Here is a 25,701-nt window from a genome sequence, read left to right as displayed (position 1 = left end):
TTACAATACTTTGTGATCCAATAAATCCTTCATTTTGTAGAATACAACAACTGTTTTTGATATTTTCACTTTTGTATAATTAATATGTAATTTCCAGTTTAAATTCTCATCAACCAGGACATCCAAAGACTTAGTTTCCCTCATTTTTAATTTCACTTAATAGTGGTTTGATGTAAAACGATCGACCAATAAAATCTCAGCATAATAAACCATAAAAAACCACAGCTCCTAATATTTCCTTTGTTTTAGTGTAAAACAAGTTCATTCTGACAATATTCACATTTAATCTTTTTACAAAACATTATGAACAACCAGAACCTCTGTTGATGGTATTTATTATCTACTGTGGTATTTTTTAATGCTTTCTGATATCTGCTGATCTTATTTATTATTATTCTTTCTTTCTGAGGTGGTAGTAGTAAAATAAGTGACTGTTCCGTCCTGGTTCTCCTTCTGCTCGTCCTCCTCTCTTAGAAATATACGAGTTAGAGTAGCAGGCTTGTTTTTTAAAGCTCAGGTGAAGCTGCTTCTTCTGTAACCTGTCCTGAGACGTCCCTGTCTGACCGTCTGGAGACAGATTTAGCTGCTTCACTGAGTTTGGCGTGTCAGGCTTCATCTCCGTGTCAAATACGTGTAAAAACGATGACTTTTGGTCCCTCAGAAACAAATCTATGACCAACAACCACCAGATAAGTACAATTATTCAGCAGTTTACAAGAAAAGACTACATGCAGTAAGGCTTTAAAGAACAGTCTCAGATACTCAGCTTTATTCTGTGAGCCGCTGAACATCAGGCAGCAAACAAGACGAGAACTGAGAAATGAAGCAGGAACGCTGGGAAAATGCTGCTGGTATATCAGGAGGAACCTGTGAGGAGGAAAAATCCATCGTTTTAGACCAGAGATGCTTCTTTTTTTTATGTTGCTGCAGTTATTAGCTGCTAATGTCTGCAGATCCTCAATCATCCAGGTCATGGTGGTCGTAGGAGCTTCAGTAGAAACCAACTGGACTTCTCTGGTAGGTTCTTGGAGACGTTCCACCTTCATCCATTCATGTCCACATTTTGGATAGAGAGGAGTGAAGGAAGCCATCTATAACTGGAACATCACGTCTAAACAGAGGAGGGGGTTGATGGTTGTGTAGATCCAACACCAGCAAGAACCTAGTCAGGAGAAGACAACCTGGATGAGATCCATGAACAGGTTCTAGTGATGATAGGACCATGGTGTCTACAGGAAGTCTGCCAGGTTAAAGGTGTTCAGAGAAGATCTGGTTTTAGTCTTTTCTTAAAGACTGAACAGAGTTTGGTAACTGGTTCCACCACCAGCACCACAGAGGAGAAGAGTCCAGCTCTGGACCGGCCCTGGTGTGGAGGTGGATCAGGAACCTTTGGTTGGAGGGATGGAGTGTAGACCTGGATGAGAGTTCAGGTAGGAGGAGATGTTTTCATTGGAGTTTTGTATTTTCTGAGACGATCTGAACAGCGGGGTGACGTGCTGCTTCTGGCTGGTTGGAAACGAGATGTTCTGCTGTGTTCTGGATCATCTGCAGAGGTTTGACCTGCATGGAGGGAGGTCTCCAGTAAGGATCTGCAGAGGTCGGTCTGTGGAGGCAGACGGCTCGTTTCAGGGAATCATTTCTGATAAAGTGACTGCAGGGTTAGCCAGTGTGTAATCTCTGTTTGGATGAGGGTCACACGAGATGACTTCATCTGCAGAGCTGCTCTGAAGAGAGAAAAAGGTCAGGAAGCTTCACACTGTGGTTCCAGCTGATGTCTCCTGAACACCGTCCATGTGTCGCTCTGAAGGAGGTCCTCCACCTCGCTGACCTTGGGCTAACTGAAGAGCATCATTAGCAGAGCCTCTGGGCGTTATGGGCCTTCAAGTGTCCTGTCTGGTGCTATCAGCTGACAGAGAACAGGAGATAACCTTTCCCCATGAAAGCCCGCCACATTATCTCCCTCTCCAAGCCCTTTGTTCAGGACAGAGCAGAACAGAGGAGAAAAAACACTCAGCAAACAAATGACACACACACACACACACACACACACACACACACACACACACACACACACACACACACACACACACACACACACACACACACACACACATCAGATCCTATCAGCCTCCACTGAACAAACACAGAGAACACTAACACAAACCACTGCACCGTCTGAAGCTGAACTATTTACTAAAAACCAAAGACAGATCATTATTCTAAGGACAGAGATCCTGTTCACCACCGGGATAACAGAAGGACACCAGAAATAATTAACCCTGCCATGAATGTGAGCGGTGTAATGTCTTACAGCTTCATTTATCCACAGACGTCCATCTGAGAGGAGATCCAACCAGCTAGGATCAGTCAGATCACACTAGAACTAGTTTTATGGGTGTGAACCATAAATACTAAACTTTCTGGATGTTTGTCACACAGCAGCTCCTTTATTTCAACTGGATGATAAAAAATAAAGGATGTTGCTTTGTGACAAACATCCAAAAAGTTTAGAATCTACAGTTCAGAGCCATGAAACATTCTAGTGTGACGTCCGTAAATACAGAAGGGAGGTTATTAGAAACCCAGTAGAGGGAAGCAGGACTGCAGACATGCTCAGATCTACACTGTGATGTCAGGTCTGCCAGGTATGGAGCAGGAGGCCGTGAACAGGTGGTGCCTTCCTACCGCTTGGCTCTCCTCCCTCTGTGGCTTACTGGACATCCTGTTCCTGGACAGGAGGAACCCGATCCAGCAGGACAGCCTGTTTAGGACTTCATTACTGCAGGAACGACTCATCCCCTTCAGTCAGACAGCAAACATGGATGACACCAATCTCTGAGGGACTGATAGAGAAGGAGAAGCTGGTAGATACTGACCTCCTCCTCACAGCTGAACACTGAGCCCAGGTTCATGAAAGGACACGTTAAAAGGTGATCAATTTAGAGACGTTTGAATGCAGAGAGCTGCCAATAACACCCTGTACTCTGAATAACTCACATTACCTACCGTTCAGCAGTTCAGGCTCACTTAGAAATGCCCTTACTTCTGAAAGAAAAGCACTTTTTATCAATGAAGGTAACATTAAATGAATCCTAAATTCAATCTAGACATTTTTTTGTTTTTTTCCAACATATTTTTATTAAAGTCAGTTCAAGACAGGCAGTGCAGTTAGGATTCAGTTGACATTTTTATTTCCCCCCCAGAAACATTCAAACCCCAGTAGAACTTCTATGAGCTACCCTCCCACACCAACAGACTGAGCTCTTAGTTTAAAGACAAGAATCAAAGCGAGAGTGGAAAAGTCACAAAGGTAAAATACAAAAACTACATAAAAACAAATACATAAGCACATAAAAAATAAGTACATTTGAGAGTAGTATTACATAATAATAAGAGTACAAAATGACAAGACATAAAAGCAAAACAAATTAGCAGCAATGAATGTTATGTGTTTAGTCCACAAGTACGAAAGGAAGAACAGCAAAACCTGTTAAAGATAGAATCACACACACAAGGAAAAGACAACAAAAGTTTAGGGTCACTTAGAAATGTCCTTATTGTTGAAAGAAAGGCATTTTTCAGTGAAAATAGCATTAAATGAATGGTAAATCCAGAGTAGACATAGTTAACGTGGTAAATGACTATTGTAGCTGTAAACAGCTGATTTTTAATGGAATATCTCCATAGGGGTACAGAGGAACATTTCCAGCAACCATCACTCCTGTGTTCTAATGCTACATTGTGTTAGCTAATGGTGCTGAAAGGCTCATTGATGATTAGAAAACCCTTGTGCAGTTATGTTAGCACATGGATAAAAGTGGGAGTTTAATGGAGAACATGGAATTATCTGGATGACCCCAAACTGTTGAACGGTGGTGTAGCTATGTAGACTGTAGATCCTTGGTAAAGTTGACTTTATCCCGAACTTCACCAAGAATCTACAGTCTACTATCCCGAACTTTACCAAGAATCTACAGTCTACTATCCCGAACTTCACCAAGAATCTGCAGTCTACTAACCTGAACTTTACCAAGAATCTACAGTCTACTATCCCGAACTTTACCAAGAATCTGCAGTCTACTAACCTGAACTTTACCAAGAATCTACAGTCTACTATCCTGAACTTCACCAAGAATCTACAGTCTACTATCCTGAACTTTACCAAGAATCTACAGTCTACTATCCCGAACTTTACCAAGAATCTGCAGTCTACTAACCTGAACTTTACCAAGAATCTACAGTCTACTATCCTGAACTTTACCAAGAATCTACAGTCTACTATCCTGAACTTCACCAAGAATCTACAGTCTACTATCCCGAACTTTACCAAGAATCTGCAGTCTACTATCCTGAACTTTACCAAGAATCTACAGTCTACTATCCTGAACTTCACCAAGAATCTACAGTCTACTATCCTGAACTTTACCAAGAATCTACAGTCTACTATCCTGAACTTTACCAAGAATCTACAGTCTACTATCCTGAACTTTACCAAGAATCTACAGTTATGTTAGCACATGAATAAAAGTGGGAATTTTCATGGAATTATCTGGGTGATTCCAAACTTCTGAACAGTAGTGTATGTCTTTGTTAATTAAAGCTTCTGATCAGTGAAACTGTAGAACTGTAGGATGGGATCGTTCTAACATCCAGAGCAGCCTGAGGGGATGATGGATGTGGATTCCTGACTCTAAGCATGACTCATGTTTTTCCTTTTAAAGTGGAAATGAAGCCAACAGCACGTTTATTTTTATAGAAGACGATGCTTCGATGGACCTTCTGCGTTCTTTCTTCCACTGTCAGATCTCCTCTCTGCCTTCCACCTTTTCTTTTCAGTAAAACACAGATTATCTAGCCTGGAATACTTCATTAGCTTTAATAAGCTCTCCAGTGTTGGGGAATGGAGGCTGAATGGTCCAGTGGTTTCTGTTAGATGGCTTTGGTCCTCATCTTATACACTTTAATTATTCCTCAGCAGGCACCAACGCTTTTACAACAGGATTTGCATTAATCGTGACTCTAAATATATTAATAAATAATGAAATGTGACTCACACACGTCAGTATTTTTGTGTTCTTCAACCTGAAGAGGATGTGGGTCTCTCTGACTCAAATGATTATCTTCTTGGTAGTAATGATCTCAGTGAAAAGCAGTCACACCTCAGATTTCTACCTTCTTTGACAAAATGAGGCAGATTTTCATCATTCCACATCGTCTAACACCAGCTTAGAGAAAACAGCAGAAACCAGAGGGAGGAAAAGATTCCTGTTGACCGTTGAGGAGAAGCAGGGAGGGGTTTGATTAGCAGGTTAATGAAATCACTTTGTGTCTCTGGATCCGTCGTTGAGTCAGTTATAGTCTCATCGTCAAGCCTCTACAGCTCTCCTCTGTTTCCTGCTGCCTTCTCTGGTCTACATCTCTGCTGCTGTAAACGGCCTTTATTTCCCTGAATGTCCACCTGGCTGTCCACCAGATTCTCCTCCTCTCTCTGAGCTCTGACTGGTCTGGAAGCAGCTGGAAGACTCTCATCATGGTTCCTTTGTGTCGAAATGTTGCTTCATTGTTTAGAGTCTTAGAGACACGCTGATGCTGGATGTGTGGTTGTGAAGCAGAGTGTGGTGTGTGTTGGGGTGTGTGTTATGGTGTGTGTTGGGGTGTGTGTTTTGTGTCATCCTGGCTTGCTGTCTGAACTACTTCCTGCTCTCAGTGCTGGAGGCTGGACTCTGTGGATAAACACAGTCACACATTCTTACCTGTGCTGCTGACAAACACACCTGTTCCTGTGGCCGACCTGTCACAACACACAGAGAGGAGGAAGAGGAGTCCAGCCACCTGGTCTGTTCCCTGTGAGGTGAAGCTCATATTTAAAGCTTCTGACTGTCTGTAGCTGAGTCTGCCGGTCTGTTATGGATTCTTACAAAACTGGAGGGCGTTGGGGCTTCTAAATGTTTGAAAAATAAACCTTTTCTTCTCCAGTGTTCTGCTCCATATTCATCAATAATAGGTATTGATTGGCTCAGCTTCCACATCAATGGTAGCATTTTTATTCCATGTTTTCTGTGCTGTTTGCTAACCCTACTCTAATCACAGTAACAGGGTTGCTAATCCATGCTAATGTGATCTTTTTCTCAGCAGTAGAAGCTAGATATTTAGCTAGCTGTTACTGCTGACCAAGAGGACAAACTGACTGATGGAAAACAATCCAAAGAATGAGTCTGATCCTGATAATATGAGGTAGAGAGAGACATTCAATCAAGGCTGACAATGGATTAAAAGATGGAGAATAGAAGAGAGGACATAGCTTTGATCTGCACATTCTTTAGGAAAACTGTTAGAGGATGGAAACAACAAAAACAAGACACAAAATGGCAAAAACATCACCAGGTTCTGCTAACATGTTGTGTGACACATTACATCTATAATAATTATTATTTAAAATATTATGTTGATTTTAATAAATGTTCCCACAATTACAGAGACATTAATGAAAAAAATAAAACCAAAAAAGGAAATTTAAATTAGATTCTAACTGTTTTATTAGAGATCCAGTTTGGTCATCAGGGGGTGGGACAAGAGAAAAATGACACTTTAGGGGAACTCCAGATTTATTTGGTGTTTTAAAATATTTTAAACATTCTTTTCTCCTAGGTTTTTTAGTTTTGGTCTCAGGACAAGAACATTTACACAACTACTGCATGTTTTAGTCTTTAACACATGGATCATTTTAAATTTGATGGCTGGGACGTAGAATGTCCTCCAGGTCTGGAATGATCCTCATAGCTACAGAGTTGACAGAAGAAACCTACAGAGACCCACATGTCTGCAGGAAACGTTGGAATTGGTCAGTGGGAGAATCCTTTTACAGACAGCAGAGACTTTAAAATTCACCATTCTGAGCATGTCGAAGCATTAAGTAGTCTCTGAACTAAAGATCTCCACATTAGCTGGTTTGCTGGTCTGTTATCTTGATAAGAGTTTAGGGGAAGGTGTTGCACAAACACACACATGCTTGGTGGGCGTGATAGAAACACCAACATAGAGATAGAAGTGGGACAACGCAGGTGTTCAAATATTTGTCTGGGGCTGTTTCATGGTAATCACACATGAAGCCGGCATTATCCGTACATGAAAGATTAATTTTCTCATCATGGAAGCAGTCAGGCTGAGGGAGGATAAATGGGAGGAATTTAACACTTCTTGTCTAGAATTCCTCCTCAGGCTGCAGCAGAGGAACAGGTATGATGAAGAAACATGAGCTCGGGCAGAAGCATGGACCTGGAAAGAAGGGTTGTTCATACCGAGGTGTTCTATCATCTGCTGGGCTGTAAAAGACAGAAAATACACAAAAACATGCAGAGAGGCACCACACATGTTCATGTCCATGTGTATGGAAGTGAGAGTGACTCATGTCTATGACCTTTGCTGTTCCAAATGAGAGACATTGATATTCAGCGTTTATATAATTCACTGAGGGATGCTTCTGGGTCTCTGATGAATCCTCCAACAGCCCCACAGCAGCTTATTCCTGTTCCACCAACATCTGGAGATACATAAGAACCGAGCTCTCAGTGACATCCTCCCTCTTTCTTTGTCTCTATTCTTGAAAATTTCACCTTGTGTTTATAATGTTCTATTTGTTGTTTATAATATACTTTTATGCTGGCCTCATACGCTTGCATTTGAGCTGCTGTAATTGTTGATATATCCCCACTGTGGGATTAATAGAGTCTATCTCATCTCATCTCATCTCATCTCATCTCATCTCACCTTGTCTTGTTTTATCTCTTATCACATCGCATCGTAACTTATTATATTGTGTTGTACTGTATCACATCTTATCTCATTTTATATCTTATCTCATCTCATCACATCTCATTGTATCATATCTTGTTGTATCTCATCTCATTTCATCTCATCTTATCTTATTTGATCTAATCTATCTCATCTAGTTTTATCTCATTTCATTTCATCTCATCTTATCTCTTCTAATCTATCTTATCTTGTCTTATTTTATCTTATCTCATTTTTTCTCATCTTATCTCATCTCATCTTGTCTTATCTCATCTCATTTAATATGATCTCATCTTATCTCATTTTTCTCATCTCATCTCATCTTGTCTCATCTCGTCTTATCTCATCTCTTCTAATCTATCTTATCTCATTTTTCTCATCTCATCTTATCTCATCTCATCTTGTCTCATCTCGTCTTATCTCTATCTCCATGTTTCCGTCTCCAGGTCTAAGGACCTACCTGATCTCTGGCAGAAAGGTGGAGCCTCTGTCTCACTGCAGCTGCTCCCAGATGGGCTTATCTGGACCAGAACTTGCAGATCCGGCTCCTAGAGTTCTAACTCCTGATGGAGGACCGTCGGCCGGCCCACTTCCTCCAGACAGAGCCAAGGTGAGTGGGAACCATCTCTGTGTAAGGCAGCTCTGTTCATCTCTGTACATCTGAGCTGCCTGAGGACGAACACTGATCTCTGTGTTCTACCACAACCTCTGTGATGTTCTCCTCTGCCTGTATGTGTGTGTGTGGGCGTATCAGAAGCTTTGATAAATATTTTCTTTTTTTTCATTGCCATGCATCCATGGTTCTGTTTGATAACCTCATGCAACCTTCAGCGTCTTTGTTCATTTTCCTGGATGTGTGTAAATATGCTTCAATCTGAGGAGCGCTTTATTAAATCTGTAAGCGTGAAAATGTGAGACCTGAGCAGTGAGACGGCATTAACGAGGCGGTTATCCCAGCAGATGGTCCTCATAACGACTGACCTTTGCTGCTCATCAACCTAACATTCTTCCAAAGGAAATCTTTCACTTATCATGAACGGCCCGATCCTCACTCAGATCAGCTGGTCGCCTTTCTGTGCCGCTCTGAGTTTGATTCAGCTGAAAGTCTCACATAACGCTAGTCTGTATTGTTCTCCATAACTTCAGCTGCTCTGCTCTCCCTGCAGTCCTTTTAATGTTCTGTTCTGACAGCTTCCAGGATCTTTGTTTGCTATTTTTAGAATATTTTGGACGGTAAATGTTTGAACTGATTGCTGAGTCCTTCTCCTTTCCTAATGCTGTCAGACCAGAGTGATATCCTGACCACAGACTGCATATACAGTCTATGATCCTGACCTCTGACCTCTTAGTGACGCCGTGTTGTTCTTCTAGTTAGAGAAAATCTCGTTTCCTCTCTGGAGGTCAGCAGGTTCATCCTGCAGCAGACAGACGGGGATGGGGAGCAGTTCTTCTGGTCATCACGGCTCTTATGTGTCATTCTTAGAATTGTTCTTTGTGTTGACTGTGAGGATTCTCAGTCGTCCAGGTCATGGTGATGGTAGAAGTCAACTGGACAGAATCTCCAGCAGAAGTCCAGCTGGTCTCTATTGAAGCTCCTAACGTTTTCTGTGTGTTGTGAACCTCAGAGTTAGTGATTACACTGGAAAAGAGGAAGAATTTAAATAAAGTTCCAGTAGGACGATCATTCCAGAAGTGGCATTCTACATTTTACATCCCAGCCATCAAATTCCAAATAATCCATGTAGAAAATCCTAAAACATGCAGTAGTTGTGTAAATGTTCTTGTCCTGAGACCAAATCTATAAAAACTAGGAGAAAAGAATGTCTGAAAATATTTTAAAATACCAAATAAGTCTGGAGTTCCCCTAAAATGACATTTTTCTCTCATCCACCTGATGACCAAACTGAATCTCTGATAAAACAGTTAGAATCTAATTCAAATTTCCTTTTTTTGGTTTTATTTTTTCATTGATGTCTCTGTAACTGTTGGAACATTTTTTAATCAACATAGTATTTTAAATAATAACTATCATACTTGGAACGTGTCCCACAACATGCTAGCAGAACCTGGTGATGATATTTTTGTCATTTTGTGTCTTGTTTTTCTCATTTTTTGTTTTGTTTTTGTTGCCTTGCATCTCGTTTTTGTCATTTTGCATCTTGTTTTCATCATCTTCTGTCTTGTTTTTGTCATTTTCTGTCTTGTTTTTGTCATTTCCATCCTCCAGCAGTGTTCCTAAAGAATGTGCAGAGCAAAGCTATGTCCTCTCTTCTATTTTCCATCTTTTCATCCATTGTCAGCCTTGATTGAATGTCTCTCTCTACCTCATATTATCAGGATCAGACTCATTCTTTGGACTGTTTTCCATCAGTCAGTTTGTCCTCTTGGTCAGCAGTAACAGCTAGCTAAATATCTAGCTTCTACTGCTGAGAAAAAGATCACATTAGCATGGATTAGCAACCCTGTTACTGTGATTAGAGTAGGGTTAGCAAACAGCACAGAAAACATGGAATAAAAATGCTACCATTGATGTGGAAGCTGAGCCAATCAATACCTATTATTGATTAATATGGAGCAGAACACTGGAGAAGAGAAGGTTTATTTTATAAACATTTAGAAGCCCCAACGTCCTCCAGTTCTGGAATGATCCAGGTATGGACTGACTAAAAACCTGGAACACATTCTCTTAAACCTTGGACTGCTCTCCTAAATGAATGTCTGCAGTCCAGGATTGTGCTCAGATCTTCCAGCTCTCTGCTAGGACAGGTGCAGAGGGGAGATGTAGCAGCTAGAAGGAACAAAGAGGCAGAAAAGAATCAGTGGGAGTCCTCAGTATGGTAATGAGTTCACTCAAGCAGAGATCTCAGCTTCTTTTCAGGGTTTTCTGCCTATAAATGAGGATTCCTTCGTCTGTAGCTTTCTTCTTTTACACGGTTCACACTGAAGACATCTTTAGAGGCTTGATGAAGGACAGGGCAGGTGTGGTAGGAAAGGTTTAATGCTGCTCTTTATTCACAGGACCTTGTATTTATTATTCTGTTGTCCTGTTCCACAGACATTTCATTCTCTCACCAACATGAACACAGAGATCTGCAGACCTCCTACGAGCCTCCTGTTCGTCTGTGTCGACCTTCTGTTTGTCAGTCTCTCATTACCATACCGGTCTGATGAGGTTTTTACGATGAAGGACTTTCATAGCGCTCCTCGTCCGAGTTTTAATGACCTGTCTTGTCTTTCTGCTGCTGCGATGACGTGCACACACCCGTTGTTGTTTCATCATCACCATCTCTGCTGTCTTTGGCCTTTTTCTGCTCACATGTCCTCCCTGATCAGAATCTCTCGGTTTATTAGTTCTCTTTCTTCTTCCCTGCTGCAGTCGCCCTGTCTGTCTTGCAGCGTGGCCTTGATAGCCGGCGAGGATCGGGTTCTGGAGGAAGGAATGCACAATGGCTGCCATGACGACCACAAGACGAGCAGCAGCAAGGTGAGCCTGTTGTCTCCACCTGGACCAACCAGAGGAGACGTTCAGCTTCCTGTCCACGGTGCTAAACGTCTGTCTTTTAAAGGAGCTAACAGGCCCGCCTGGCATCATGTTTGAAATCATTATATTTCTATATTTACTCAGGCCCTGCAGCAAAATGAAGGTCTCAGAAGTAGTTCAAAGAAATGGAGCTCCATGAGCCCCAGTTCCTCTGACACATCCAATCAATGAAGCCCTTCATAGTTCTTATTTAGACTACTTTATTTTATTGCTGACCTATTTCCAAACATCCGTTATCTCACCTTCTGTCAGAACTTCTCTCCCCTCTGTTCCCCTCAGGACTCCTCCGATCTGAAGTGCTCCCCGGCGGTTTCTGCAGGACGAAGCCCTAAAGCCCTCAACGGCCTGCTCAGTCCCCGGCTGGAGGCCCTGACCAACAGCCAGACGTCGCTGTGTGAGATGCTGCAGGAGAAGGAGAAGAAGACGTGGAGTGGAGGAGTGCTGGGCATGGACCACTCAGCGCTCATCCCGCTGAGATCCAAGAACTTCAGGGAGAGAAGTGATGCTCATTTTGTGGATGTTATTAAGGAGGACAGGTACCGGCTGACTGTAGGGTTTTAATCACAGAGATCAGCTGTTAATGAGACTGAAGTCCCACGTTTACTTAGTTTCTTCTGGTTTGTGTTTGTGGCAGTCTGATGAAGGACTACTTCTACAAACCTCCCATAAACAAGCTGAGCCTGACCTTCCTGGAGAAGAGCCTGGAGTCAGCGTACCGGATCAGCTACCAGGAGGAGGTGAGTGACGTGGTGAAGCCTCATGCTGCTGGACTGAGTCTGGATGTTTCTGACTTTATTTGTTTGTGAGGTTAACGTAGTTTCTTCTGGTCTGACTGATCCTCCACCTGTCAGCGTCTTTCATCCCATCCTGCTGCCTCCAGACGTGAACCTGGACGTCTGCTGGTGTTTCTGTTTCTTTCTACTTGTTTGTGTTGCTGTTTGTCTGAGTGCCGTCTGGAAGCCGGTTAGCTGCGTTATGAGCAGACCGGTCAGGACTGCGGCAAAGAGAAATCACTGCAGGACCTCAGCAGTGCTTTGTGTTGGGCTGTGATGTCCTCTGCTGGTCTAACCTCATAAGTACATTTTAATTTCCTGAATCACAGCTCAGACTTCAGGCTGTGAAGTTGATGGTTTGGATTCATGCCTGCTCCTCCTGAAGGAGAACCTTTCACCAGTTCCTCTGTTTGCTGCTGTTTCTCTTCATTCTGGTCTCGTTCTTCTCTTTCCCTGCAGGTGGAGACCCAGGCGGCCGTGCAGACCTTTGCCAGCCCCACGTTCAGCTCTTTTCTGGACATGCTGCTGTGCTGCTCTGTGTTTCTGGCTCTGTCTCTGGCCTGTTTCCTTCAGCCGCTGGTTAGCCAGCAGACTCTGTCCACGCCGCCGCTCATCCTGACGGCTGTGGTCGCTGTGCTGGAGGCTCTGGCTCTGCTCTTAGCTATACGGTGAGAATCTGAACACACAGTAAAGGTTCTGGGTCTACCAACAGGCTTTTTACCATTTTAAATGTCTATAAAACACAGTCCTGCTCTGGTTTGGTTTAATGTTTGCCGTTTGGTCGATGTTTGACTGTTCCATTGAAGAAGAACTTGAGTGGAGCATCCCACGGTGTGAAGCTTCAGCCTCATGTGCAGAGTTTGGGGAAATGCTGATACTTGCTCCTATAAAACCATTTGTAGTTTAAAAGGATAAAAGACTCATAGTTTATGTTTGGAGTAATGAATGTTGAATTCCTGAGTCATACTTTCCCCTGAAATGGATCTTTGTTATAGATTACAACTCTTCACTGTAGAAGTGTGACACTCTGAGACTTTACTGACCAGACATGATGTCTAGAGGACAGACTGCCTCAAGAGAAGTTAGCAAATTAATTATTGTTTTTAGTTGAAATTAAGGACTTCAACAGGAGATTCAACCACAATAGCTGGACTCCTGTCCTCTGTGGAACCAAACTCTGTTCAGTCTTTAGGAAAAGACTAAGAGCAGATCCTGACTGAACACCTTTAACCTGACAGACTTCCTGTTGACACCACTTTGTATTTATGATTCAGAGCCATAAAACTAGTTCAGGTGTGATCATAGGACCGTTTATTCTGGTCTGACTAGGCCCTTGCTGGTTGGATCTGCTCTCAGACGTACATCGCTGTGGATAAAAGCATCTGATCAATTGAACTGTAGATTTGTAGACTCCTCATCTCATTTGAAAGACGGAGGAAGGTAATTTCAGGGAGCAGAACTCTTAGAAACAGGAATATAATGGAATGAATGAGGTTTTTCTCCAAGTGATCTGATCTGTAGAACCCTGATGAATGTGTTTGTCTGAAGTGATCACAGAATGGTTATTTATATTTTAATGCGTAAGGAAATCGACTCGTTAACATGATAATCAGACGCTCTCTCTGCTTTCTGACTGAAAAGCTGTGTGAGTGGCCAGCCTGCTTCTCTAAGTCGTACATTTCTGAGAAGTTCTGGCAGAGAGGAGGACCAGCAGAAGGACCAGGACAGGAAATGATGGAACAGTCACTTATTTTACTCCTACCACCTCAGTCCAATCCGGCCCTCAAAGTGTAAAAATTCCAGAGAAGACATTAACTGCAGATTGTAAATTAGTAAAACTATAAATTTTAAATAATTTCTAGACCATGACAAGTTGTTTGGATCATAAAGTGAAATACTAGATTGTTCATTGTTCTTTTGTCATTTTGTGTCTCATTTTTGTAATATTTTGTGTTGATTTTGTAGTTTTTTGGTCTGTTTTTGTCTGACTTTAGACATTTGTCTTGTATTTTTGTCATTTTATTTCTCATTTTTGTTTCCTTTTTGTCTTGCTTCTGTTTTTTTGTCCATTCTTTTCATTTTGTTCCTTTTTTGTCATTTTTTGTCTCGCTTCTGTCCATTTTTTGCTGCTTTGTCACTTTTTTGGCAAATTTTCTCTTTTTTGTTTTGTCTCATGCCATTTGTCTCATTTATTGTCATTTTGTGTCTCATTTTTGTAACATTTTGTCTTATTTTTGCTGTGTTTTTAATCTGACTGTTATGATTCTGATCCTCCAGTAAATCCTCTGTGGTTCAGCTCCAGGTGACTAAATGTTGTGTTCCTTTGTAGACACTCTGTGATCTGGAAGTTGTAATGTGGAAATGATAAACTGAGGATGAATGTTGATGAAACTGAACTTATTTTTCTTCAGAAATTTCAGGTTGTTCATGATGTTTAGTAAAAAGATAATTCCTTAAATGTGAACATTTCTGGAGCAAAACAAATGGAGCCATTAGGAGTTGTGGTTATTTAGAGGTTATTATGCTGTGGTTTTACTGGTTTTACTGGTCTGTGTTTTACCCCTGCACTAAAATGAGTCCGACCCCCTGTAGATGGTCGTATGTGCAGTATTCAGTGTGAGAAGGACGCTCCTAACACTTGATGTTAATGTGTAGAAGTCTTCCTGTGTCTCCCCTCCAGCATGGCCTTCTACCTGGACACTGTTCTGACCTGTACTCGGGTTCTGATGAGGTCCATCTCTGGCTGGATAGCGCGACATTTCATCGGCGCCGTCCTGGTGTCGCTGCCGGCGGTGGCCGTCTTCTCTCACATCACCTGTGACATGCATCTCTCCGTTCAGGTGAGTGAGTCCTGTGTCTGACAGAGATCACACAGGTGTCCAGATGACCAGATGACCCATGAACAGGAGCTATGGTCTCTGATGCAGCGGTCATGGGTTCGAGTCCAGCCCATTTACTGCAGGTCATTAACCCACTCTTCTACCCATGTTTCCTGTCTCTCTCTCCACTGTCCTATACATAATGAAAGTAAAAAGGTCAAAAAAGAACTTCTCACAGGTGTTAAATATCAGTTTTGTTGTTAGTCGTGGTTCTACTGCCAGCAAAACACCTGTAGGGCTGAAAAAACTCTGACTTACATATTAAACCTGGAAAGAACAGTGTCTATGTGTTTCTCTGTTAGGAAAATAAAACCAACAATATTTTAAAATTAATATACAAAATAAAGAAACCTGTTCAGCGACAGAATTCCAGTTTGTTTGAGTTGTTTCAGACCCTCAGCTTAACTTTAATCTCCACTTAAAGCAGATTTCACAAACAGTTAAATGAAGTCTGAGCTGCTTTAAGTTAATCAGAAGTGATATTCCAACCAGGCAGCCGTACTGTACATGAAGCTGTGATCTTCTACCGGATCTCTGCTGTCTGACAGTCTGGGCTCAAGCATCTTCAATAAAACACACGAGTTCATTAAACCATCAAGCTCGGTGGCGTCCCTGTCTTATGTGAAAACATAGCATTTATTGAGTTCTGAAAGCTTCATCGACCTTTGCTTCATCAAGTTAATCTTTAAATGCCTCAGTAAATCAGCCCCTCTGTGGATTCATCCAGAGACGGCAGCAGAAGCTCCACCAACATCTGACCACAGAACAACATCTGGACAGACGGCCTGTTCAGTCAAAGCTGCCACATCTGGGAACTAAATTAATACATTAGCAGATTTAAAACTTTTACAGCAAAAGTTACAATCCTGTACCACCTGTGACACCTATAACTGAATCAGTAAAGCTAAATTCAGTTCCTGTATATTTAGTCTTATGTTATCGTGTATGATAAACGGCATCATTTCCATCTCCTGTTTCTTCTGACGAACGTTCCTCTCTGACCCGTCTTCTCCCAGTTCACCATGTTCACCTGCTGTGCCGTCATCATCGTCATCATCCAGTACTGCAACTTCTGCCAGCTCAGCTACTGGATGCGCTCTACGCTGGCCACACTGGTGGGACTGGTGCTGCTGGTCCTGCTCTTCAGCGCCCCCTGCAGGTAAACACATATTAATGAGAGGAAGGAACACGTCTTTAAGATGTGTTTTATGGGTATTGGCTGATACTGTACGGATGACACCAGGTCACACGTCTGTTCATGGATTTTATGGGATGTCTTGATGTAAATATTTGATGTATTATTTATGTTTTTCCTTTTTCTTCCAGTCTTGCTAAGAGTCTGTTTTTCTGGTAAGGCTGATTATTGTAAACATTGATCCTCTCATTATTTCAACCTGCTCACAGTTCACATCAAAACAGGACAGCAGAAAGTATTTTGAAAGACAAAGGCTTGTATATTATTGCGCCTTTATTACATAGCAGTAGTTCAGAAAGGACAGAACACTGGAGAATGTAGGACTTCAGGATCCAGCTGTTTACTCATTGTGGAAGACGGTTGCTGGTGTGATGAACAGAACAGTAGTTATTTTAATGAGGTGTGTTAGTTCCTACCTGTTTCTACAGAAGCTGAATTTGTTTGTCTCTCCTGTTGGTCTCTGCAGCTCTTTCACTTTCCCTCCTCTGTCTTTCAACCAGGTCTGATGATCAGAACAACAGCAGCTCCATCATCATGTATGACCCCCCAGGAGACGCAGACCCACCACCCCAGCCCCAGGACCTTCTAGGCCCTGAGGCCTGCGTGGCGTTCTTCCTGCTCCTGCTCCTGGTCTGGTTCCTGAACCGTGAGTTTGAGGTCAGTTACCGTCTCCATTACCATGGCAACGTGGAGGCTGATCAGCACCGCATCAAGATTCAGAACATGAGGGACCAGGCCGACTGGCTGCTTCGTAACATCATCCCCATCCACGTGGCTGAGCAGCTGAAGGTCACCCAGAGCTACTCCAAGAACCACGACAACGTGGGCGTGATCTTTGCCAGCATTGTTAACTTCAGTGAGTTTTATGAGGAAAGCTACGAGGGCGGTAAGGAGTGCTATCGCGTCCTCAACGAGCTGATTGGTGACTTTGATGAGCTCTTACGGAAGCCGACCTTCTCAAACATCGAAAAGATCAAGACGATCGGCGCCACCTACATGGCAGCGGCCGGCCTGAACGCCCAGCAGTGTGCTGACGCTGCACATCCTCACGCACACCTCCGGGCTCTTTTTGAATTTGCCCTTGAAATGATGCGAGTGGTGGATGACTTCAACAAGAACATGCTGGGCTTTGGCTTCAAGCTTCGTATTGGGTTCAACCACGGGCCTCTAACAGCAGGGGTGATTGGCACCACCAAGCTTCTCTACGACATCTGGGGAGACACGGTCAACATAGCCAGTCGCATGGATACTACAGGGGTGGAGTGCCGCGTTCAGGTCAGCGAAGAGAGCTACTGTGTGCTCAGTGGCATGGATTATGACTTTGATTATCGCGGCACAGTGAACGTCAAAGGCAAAGGCCAGATGAAGACCTTCCTGTACCCTAAAAGCAGTGACAGCGGCCCGGTGCCTCAGTACCAGCTCTCCGTCTCACCAGAGATCCGAGCGCAGGTGGACGGTAGCATCGGCCGCTCTCCCACCGATGAAATCGCCAGCATGGTGCCGGCAACGAGCACGACCACAAGCAGCACCAGTACCATGGTTCCCAGTACCAGCACCGGGTCCTCTACTGCTGCAGGGATAAGCCATGGGAAGGAGGCAGACGGGCGGGAAAGACGTCCTGCCACAGAAACCTCTGCTGCCAGGAGGTCAGTGTCTCACAGCGGCCTCACATCTTTACCTGCAACCAACGTGGAAGGACCTCCTCCCTCCTCAGAGAACAAAGAGCTCATCGTCCCATCAGTCCAGCAGGATCCGCCCCAGAACTCTACAAACTCTCCCAAAGACACCAAGAAGGACCAGTATGAGGATGGATATGACAGTCGTGTTGGAGAACTAACCCGACTTTAAGAGTTAGTTCCTTTTAATATCAACCCTTTAAGCTCCAGAACTGCTCTTCATTGATCCTACAAGTAGAGACAAGATGTGGAGGAACCACATCCCTCTTCTCATTGGCCTGGAAACAGGTTGTTTTTAGTGTAAATATGATTGGCTGATGTTCTCAAAGTTGCTGGGTGGACCATGAAGAAGGTCAGAGGCATGGGAAGATGTGCAGCTGACCCTGGACCTTCTCCTGCCTGCTACAGATCCCATCATCTGCCGTTAACTTACTTGATTATCTTTACACCTTTAATCTTGATCATTTCTTTCATATATCTTTTAAGTGCCTTTAGACTAGAATAATATGTAGACTAAGCCTTTCTGACTAAGAGAAAAACAACACAAAGGGAAAATTTTAAATTCTGAAACTTTTTTGAAAACAGCAACATTTTTTTGTTACCAGTTTACTTTTTAAACTGTTTTGCTATGATACTTTTGCCTTTTATCAAAGAGGAGAGGAACAGCATAAGAAGCATCTCAAAGTGTGTCAAAAGAAGGGAAAAAGATGTTAGTCCAAGATATGTACTTGTAAAATCTGCACTAATATGCTGCAGAGCCTGTGTCCATGTTGCTCTGAAAGCAGAAACCTGTTGATGGCGGCAGGACTAACCAGTACAGGCTGGGATGAGCTGTGTGAGTGTGTTAGCATGCACTGTGTGTGTCTTTGTTATGCAGCTTTAATCAGGAGAGTTGCCTAAAAGTTACTCAGATGACCTGCAGGATTACAAACACTTCAGAACGGCGTTGGACAGTAAAGATCTCATCACTGATGGTCTCAGCTACATTTAGTCAGCATGCTAGCAGCTAGGCTAACTGCTGCTGCTGTTTGTGTCCTTCATTCATGACCAACACTCTTGTGGGACCTGAAGCTCGTGTTGATGAGTGTTTCAGAGGATCCTCCAGACCTGTGGTGAACCTGTAGAGAGTCTTCAGACGTGAGGTGGATGACAGAAGCCAGCTGCCTCGGGTTGCTATGGGTTACACTGTGTGCTAGTTGGAGGAGCTTTTCATGGATAATCAAAGTGGAATGTCACTAATAAAATCTACATGTGTTTAATAGTGTTTGTTGTTACACAAAACTTGAACTGTTTATTTGAGGCACCCCTTTCTACGTTGTATTATTTGAAGGACAATCCTGGATACAAACTACTGGACGCTTCTGCTGCTTCATCCTTTCAGTGGCATGAATCTTAATGTATTAGCGCTGTAAATGCACAAACGGTGATGACTCCAGATCACAAGGTGTTTGGGGTTTTGGTTTTATTTCATGCTTTCATCTTTCTTGCTGTTACATCTCTCTTTCACTGTTTCTTAAAAAAGGGTTGTGTGCTCAAAGGCAAAAAGTTTCACCATGAAACCCACTTAGTTTTCTGATTTATCACAGCCAGATATCCTGAACTACACAACCTCATCTTTTTCAGTTTCCTAATAAGACATTTTTAGTAACCTGACAAATGTCGAGGAAATACGGAGAACCAATCTGCCTTCGTTTTTCGAACAATCTTTTATGTTTCCTGCTGCATTTGAAATGATCCTGATAGTTAAAGAGTTGGTTTGGTTTGTTTTCTTGTAGCTTGTGCCTTTTAACTTTGACTTTCAGTTTTAAATTGCTTTCATTCCTGAATACAGCGAACATTTCTCCACAGCATGTGATCTGAGAACGTCTGTAAAGTTTTCTCAGATCACCAGATTTGAGCAGTGCCTTTTCTACATGTGTAAACCTTTGACATTAATTTGATTCCTTCTGTTGTATGTATTTGTCAGATGTGGTTGTTTTAAATGCAGTACCAGTGTCTTGACAGGTTCTTTTGCCCATGAGCACACAACCCCTCCACTGTACAATGAAGGGATGCATAGAGTAATTATCATTTAGTGCTTAATGAAGGTCATGGTGTTTGAGTGTCAGGTGAAGCATATAAGCTACGTTTCTTTTTGTTTTTCTTGGTATGCTCTTTTAAACAATATTTTTTTATGAGGTGTGAGCGATGAGACGGAGGTGTAATGTCACAGGTTTGATACCCTCCTCTGTGTTTCACTGCAGACATTTCTGTTGATCTGGTTGATTTATTGAGATGTAAGCAACATTCTGACCAGCAGAATGGCACACTGGGTAAAATTTGATGCCAAAGAGTGTCATTGCCATCTCTTATTATATCTTATTTATTTTCTTTTGTATGCTGTCTTAACTCCTTAATTTGCAAGTCATTTATATACCCGCTGTTAAAACACGATTGCACAAGGCACTCACTTTTTTGTACAGTATGCCTTTGTATTGTAAAGTATTTGAGCATTTTCTATAATTTATATAAGCGCATGTTTTAGAGTATTAAATAGTCTAAAGAACTGAGTAACTTTAACCATGCTGGAGTAGTACCTGTGTGTTCTGTTTGCCTGCATGTGTGTAAATCATGTGTGAGTGTTTGTAAAACTGTGTGGTTGTGTGTAGTTTGGGAGGGATGCTCCAATCTGAGCAGGAATGTAATTTTAGTCGACTTTTATCACCGCAGAACGTGTGACATGCTTGACCAGAATCAATCAGTAGAGGTTTCCCTTTTTCAAATTCAAAGTAGCCAAATAAAATGAGTGAGATGCAGGAAGATACCTGCTGGTAGGAAGTACCGGAGTACTGCTCCCACCCAGTTTCAGCCAACTGTTGCTTTCTTTGAGTGTGTTTTTGTACATAGCACGCTAACAGGTGAAGTGAAAGTTAAAACTGAATAAAGTCAGTTGCTGGGAAATGTTGTCCATTTGAATTTATAGCCTGAACATCGGGATGGGAGTTTACCGACAACGGACTGAAACTGTGGAAGTACATTTACTCTTGTGAAGAAGTAGCTGTGAGGTACTTGCACTTTCCTTCAGTATTTCCTTTTTAAGTTACTCTGTGTTTACACTTCATTACATTTTAGAGATTGTACTTTCTACTCCACTTGGAGGATTTTTAAATGTTCTCATTCAGTTATTCTAGCCAACAGGACATTAAACCAGCTCCAAGCTTAAATACAGCGTACACATTACTGCATCATAATCCATTACCATAGTGTATTACACAGACACAGGAGGCCGTTTTCTGTAGAAATTTTGATATAATTCTCCTATAAAGACCAAGGAGTGTAGCTCAAATGAGTTGCTTAAGTAGGACTTTTACTTTTCACAGAATATTTACACCATTTTTACTTAAATGAAGGGTCTGAATATGTCTTCTGCATGTGTTATTTACTTGTGCTCATACAGGCTAATAACTGAAAATGAAATTAGCGTTTGTTTAATCACTAATGAGAGTATGTTTGGAATATGGAAATAATTGTCATAGACACTGAGCAGAAATGATTTAAAATTTTCAACAACTGAGGCTGGTACAAAATTAGGTATGAATTATTCCTAACCTTTTATTGTTCAAACATTTATAATATTACTAGACATATATGAACAGTATAATTTAAAATTATACTATATATAATAACAAAAATGTACTATTAAAAGTATGTGTGTCCCTCTAACAGAATCTCATGTTATTATGTTAGGTATTTCTGGATTTTATTCCCGATTTTTAATGATCCATATCAACGTGGAGATAATTTCAACTGCTTTAAATAATACTAATAAGGCAGTAATAGCTTATATAAACTAAAATTAAATGCAAAGTATTTGTTTTTTAATATAAAGAATGATAAAATTGCAGTACTGAAAATGAGTCCAAGCACCTCCAGATTACTTGGAATAAATGTACTGTTTGCTTTGCAGTTCTGGTATTGAATGTTTTTGTTTAGCAGCAGGTAGAACATTTCATTTCTGGTCTTATTCCACCCCTAGAGGCAGCTCCACGTACGTCCTCATGACGCACGGTGCTACTCGGGTTTACGTCAGGACGTCACAGCACGTCGCCCCCTCCCCCCTCCCCCCTCAGTCTAGCTGGGAAGAAAAAAAACTTTTTTTTGTATCGGAGGAATCAACAGCCGCCATCTTGACGCGGCTCAGAATCGGGATTTCGGGGGGAGCATTAATTTTAAAAACCGACCGGAGCTGCCCAGACCGGCATCAAACGGCTTTTTTCGTGCGGAAGATCTAGCACTAGCGGTTCCGATCTGGATTAATGCGAACATGTGAGGGTTCTGTGGGTTTTTATCGTCTCCAAAGCCCACTGTATATTTGATTTCCCTTTTAGAGAGCGCCGCTTCTCGCCGTATCTCCGTCCCGAGACGCTGAATTTACCGGGAGACAGCGACAAGAAAAATAATCCGCCTCATAGGAAATATTTTTTGAATTTTGATCTTTTTATTTAAGCCAAAAACTGATTTTATGGCTGCTCATTTCGACTGCGAAAAAATGATTCTGTACAGACGTGAAACCGGCGATCTGCGGAGAAAGGGATTTGCTTACGCTTTGTGTAATATTTTATGATTGATTTTTATTTATTTTTCTCTAACTGAAATAATTTTTGGACGTAATTATTGAGGATAATTATGTGGGTGTTGGGTGTTGGATTATCATGGGGTGATCTTCGGCGGCGGAGCGTGGCGCTGTTGCCTTTCTTTTGAAGCCTTTTTCTCCAGGCAGCATTTCGCCAGTCAAGAAAAAAAAAACTGTGAAATTGCTCCTTTACGCTAACATTAGTGGAAGTTAGCGGACATTACGAGCCAGACGACCGGGACTCATCTGCTCTTAATTCCTGCGCCAACATTCATTCATAATAGTCGCCGGGCAGGATGGCTGAAAATCTGCTGGAAGTCGGACCCCCCACTGCAAAGCGACCCAAGCTGAATTCTCCTCTCTCCGGATCGGATGGCCCAGGTAAGCCCGGACACCTTTCAGACACGGACCGGACGGTCACTTCCTCTGCCGGTGCTCGGTCAGACTGCATCAGATAAATAAACGAGCGAAAAAAACACCACATAATTGTCCTGTCTGTCCCTAAAGTATGATTGTAGTTTTATTTTTCATTTCATTCATTGACAAAAAATCAATTCAGTACATCACAAAAATAAAAGTTTCTAGCTTGTGAATGAAAGGGAGCACAAAGAAGAATAAACTGATAGAATCTGTCCTTTTATAACAAATAATCTGTTACTAATGAGCATTAAAATCAACCTAATTAAAGTCTGAGAGGCTGCAGACACTATCAGAGTTTATCTCATAACAAACTCTATGAAACTTTATTGTGTTTTAATAATATTCTAGTTTTAATTAGATTTTTAAATCTTGCTGTGATTTGGATTCTTTTTATTTCTCATCTAGATTGTTCCATAAACTGACCCTTTTCACAGAAACCTTCCAATCATCTTGGTCCTAAATCTTGTTTTTTTAGGATCTCTGTTCCTTTAAGTTACTTTCTCTTTTTGCACATCGGCTGGTGAAGTGTCTTTAGGAGATTTATATCTAATCTGCAGAATATTAGAATCTACTATGTCAGTTTTAATGAAGGAATAATGGGTTTGTTTTGAGCAGCATCTGCAGCTGAGGTTTCTCCCATCTTTGCATTTTCCATAGTTTATAAACCAAAATGTGGCCTCCGTCATAATATCTGCGATACATGTGAATATAAAGTTGACAGGGTGTCTGTAGGGTCTAAATAATCTCTCAGCACTTGCACTTTAATACACATAGCTTCATAAAAATATGGTGATTCCCTTTGATTCCCTCAGAGGACGTCTCTCTGAGATCCTGCTCTGTGGTTGGAGTTATTCCTCCTCATTGACACCTAAGCTGTGCATAGTTGAACCTTTGTTGTTTCAATGAAAGTCAGCCTGCCACCGGAGGATCAGCTCTTTTTTTACGCTACCGAATGCTTGAATTAAAAGTGATCTGAGGGAGTAAATTGGGACACTGCATTTGTTTTGTGCCTACATCTAACTTCTGTGCTGCCTCTTTATTGGAGTAGGAAATGCTCGTCTTCCAAGGTGGAATAGCTGCTGGTCTGTAAAGCTCAGAATCAGAAAGCAGCTGAAGGGTCTGCCTCCTCACCAGTCCAGCTCACAGAACTGCTTCCTCACTTACCTGGAAGAATTGGAGTGTTAAAGTGAAAGTTAGATTATTTTATGAGCTTGAATATCAGATAGATGACTTATTAACGTTGATGGTTTGTTAGTTGTGAATTCAGTGTGTCTCCCATTGTTGTTGTTGTCCATTGATTGGTGTTAGTGACTGAGATATATAGCGCTTTATTGAACTATTTGTTCGACAGGATGGGTTTGTATTGTTTATACTGGATTTATTCCTCAGCTTGGATTCTTATACCCAGAGAATCTATTATAGAACATTTACAGTCCTCATTATTTAATGAATGGGTTTTTTTGGGGGTTTTAATTTTTTTCCTTTCAATTGAAAATTCATCCCTGGAAGTGTAACAGGTGTATTTAGGAAAGATCTTTTTCAATCATGAAAATTTGCTGATAATTTTTATTTTATATTTTTGCGTTGTGTCCACCTGTGAATGAAAAATAAGTCAATATGTCGTTAGTTTCCTACAGTGACAGTTCACATCACTGAGAAGGAGTTTTACTTAACAAACTGAAGATAGATTGCTTTAGTTTGACACCAGGAGCTGAGAGTTCACCCTTTAAATCGGAGCACAGAATATATATTTACTCAATAATAAACAACTTGTAGCTCCCCAGTTGCACATTTCCTGTTGCTCTCAAATTTTTTAGTGACTTCTAAAAACTTGAACTGAACTTTCTGGATCTGTTCATTTAAACAAGACCTTTTATATCGTGTTTGAAATCATTTTACATGAACGGAGACTAGGGCTGCACAGTGGACTGGTGGTTAGCACTTTCGCCTTTCAGCAAGAAGATCCCCGGTTCAAATCCTGGCCTGGGCCTGGGATCTTTCTGCATGGAGTTTGCATGTTCTCCCTGTGCATGCGTGGGTTTTCTCCGGGTACTCCGGCTTCCTCCCACAGTCCAAAAACATGCTGAGGTTAATTGGTTACTCTAAATTGTCCGTAGGTGTGAATGTGAGTGTGATTGTGTGTCTGTATACACACGTGGACAAAATTGTTGGTACCCCTCAGTTAAAGAAGGAAAAACCCACAATTCTCACTGAAATCACTTGAAACTCACAAAAGTAACAATAAATAAAAATTTATTGAAAATTAAATAATCAAAAACAGCCATCACTTTTGAATTGTTGATTAACATAATTATTTAAAAAAACAAACTAATGAAACAGGCCTGGACAAAAATGATGGTACCTCTATAAAAGATTGAAAACTATTTGACCAGAGTGACATGATTAACTCAGGTGTGTCATTTAATTGACATCACAGGTGTTTCCAAACTCATAATCAGTCAGTCTGCCTATTTAAAGGGAGACAAGTAGTCACCCTGCTGTTTGGTGAAAAGGTGTGTACCACACTGAACATGGACAACAGAAAGCGAAGGAGAGAATTGTCCCAGGACATCCGAAAAAAAATGATAGACAAACATCTTAAAGGTAAAGGCTATAAGACCATCTCTAAACAGCTTGAAGTTCCTGTGACAACAGTGGCTCATATTATTCAGAAGTTCAAGACCCACGGGACAGTAGCCAACCTCCCTGGACGTGGCCGCAAGAGGAAAATTGATGACAAATTGAAGAGACGGATCGTTGGAATTGTATCCAAAGAGCCCAGAGCAACCTCCAAAGAAATTAAAGGTGAACTCC

The 25,701-nt window shown here is 41.7% G+C and overlaps 2 protein-coding genes across 3 annotated transcripts in view; both read left to right on the top strand.

The window, feature by feature from the left end:
- LOC110952023 (adenylate cyclase type 9) overlaps positions 1 to 20,795 on the top strand; it is a 40,970-nt gene extending 20,175 nt beyond the window's left edge. The window contains 9 exon segments of the mRNA XM_022195335.2: positions 8,238 to 8,401; positions 11,168 to 11,275; positions 11,612 to 11,868; positions 11,967 to 12,069; positions 12,565 to 12,773; positions 14,786 to 14,945; positions 16,001 to 16,143; positions 16,311 to 16,334; positions 16,680 to 20,795. Of these exon segments, the coding sequence (XP_022051027.2) occupies positions 8,238 to 8,401; positions 11,168 to 11,275; positions 11,612 to 11,868; positions 11,967 to 12,069; positions 12,565 to 12,773; positions 14,786 to 14,945; positions 16,001 to 16,143; positions 16,311 to 16,334; positions 16,680 to 18,027 (2,516 nt within the window). The 3' untranslated portion in view covers positions 18,028 to 20,795.
- Positions 20,796 to 21,987: 1,192 nt separating this feature from the next.
- Positions 21,988 to 25,701, top strand: part of crebbpb (CREB binding protein b) — a 46,546-nt gene continuing 42,832 nt past the window's right edge. For both annotated transcript variants that reach the window (XM_022195334.2, XM_022195333.2), the window contains exon 1: positions 21,988 to 22,848. In XM_022195334.2, the coding sequence (XP_022051026.2) occupies positions 22,764 to 22,848 (85 nt within the window). In that variant the 5' untranslated portion in view covers positions 21,988 to 22,763. The remainder of the gene's footprint in view (positions 22,849 to 25,701) is intronic.

The sequence above is a fragment of the Acanthochromis polyacanthus genome, chromosome 21, assembly GCF_021347895.1.
Source record: "Acanthochromis polyacanthus isolate Apoly-LR-REF ecotype Palm Island chromosome 21, KAUST_Apoly_ChrSc, whole genome shotgun sequence".
In the NCBI taxonomy this organism is placed as follows: Eukaryota; Metazoa; Chordata; class Actinopteri; family Pomacentridae; genus Acanthochromis; species Acanthochromis polyacanthus.
Note: the sequence above shows the minus strand (reverse complement) of the source record. Positions and strands in the feature narration are given on the sequence as shown.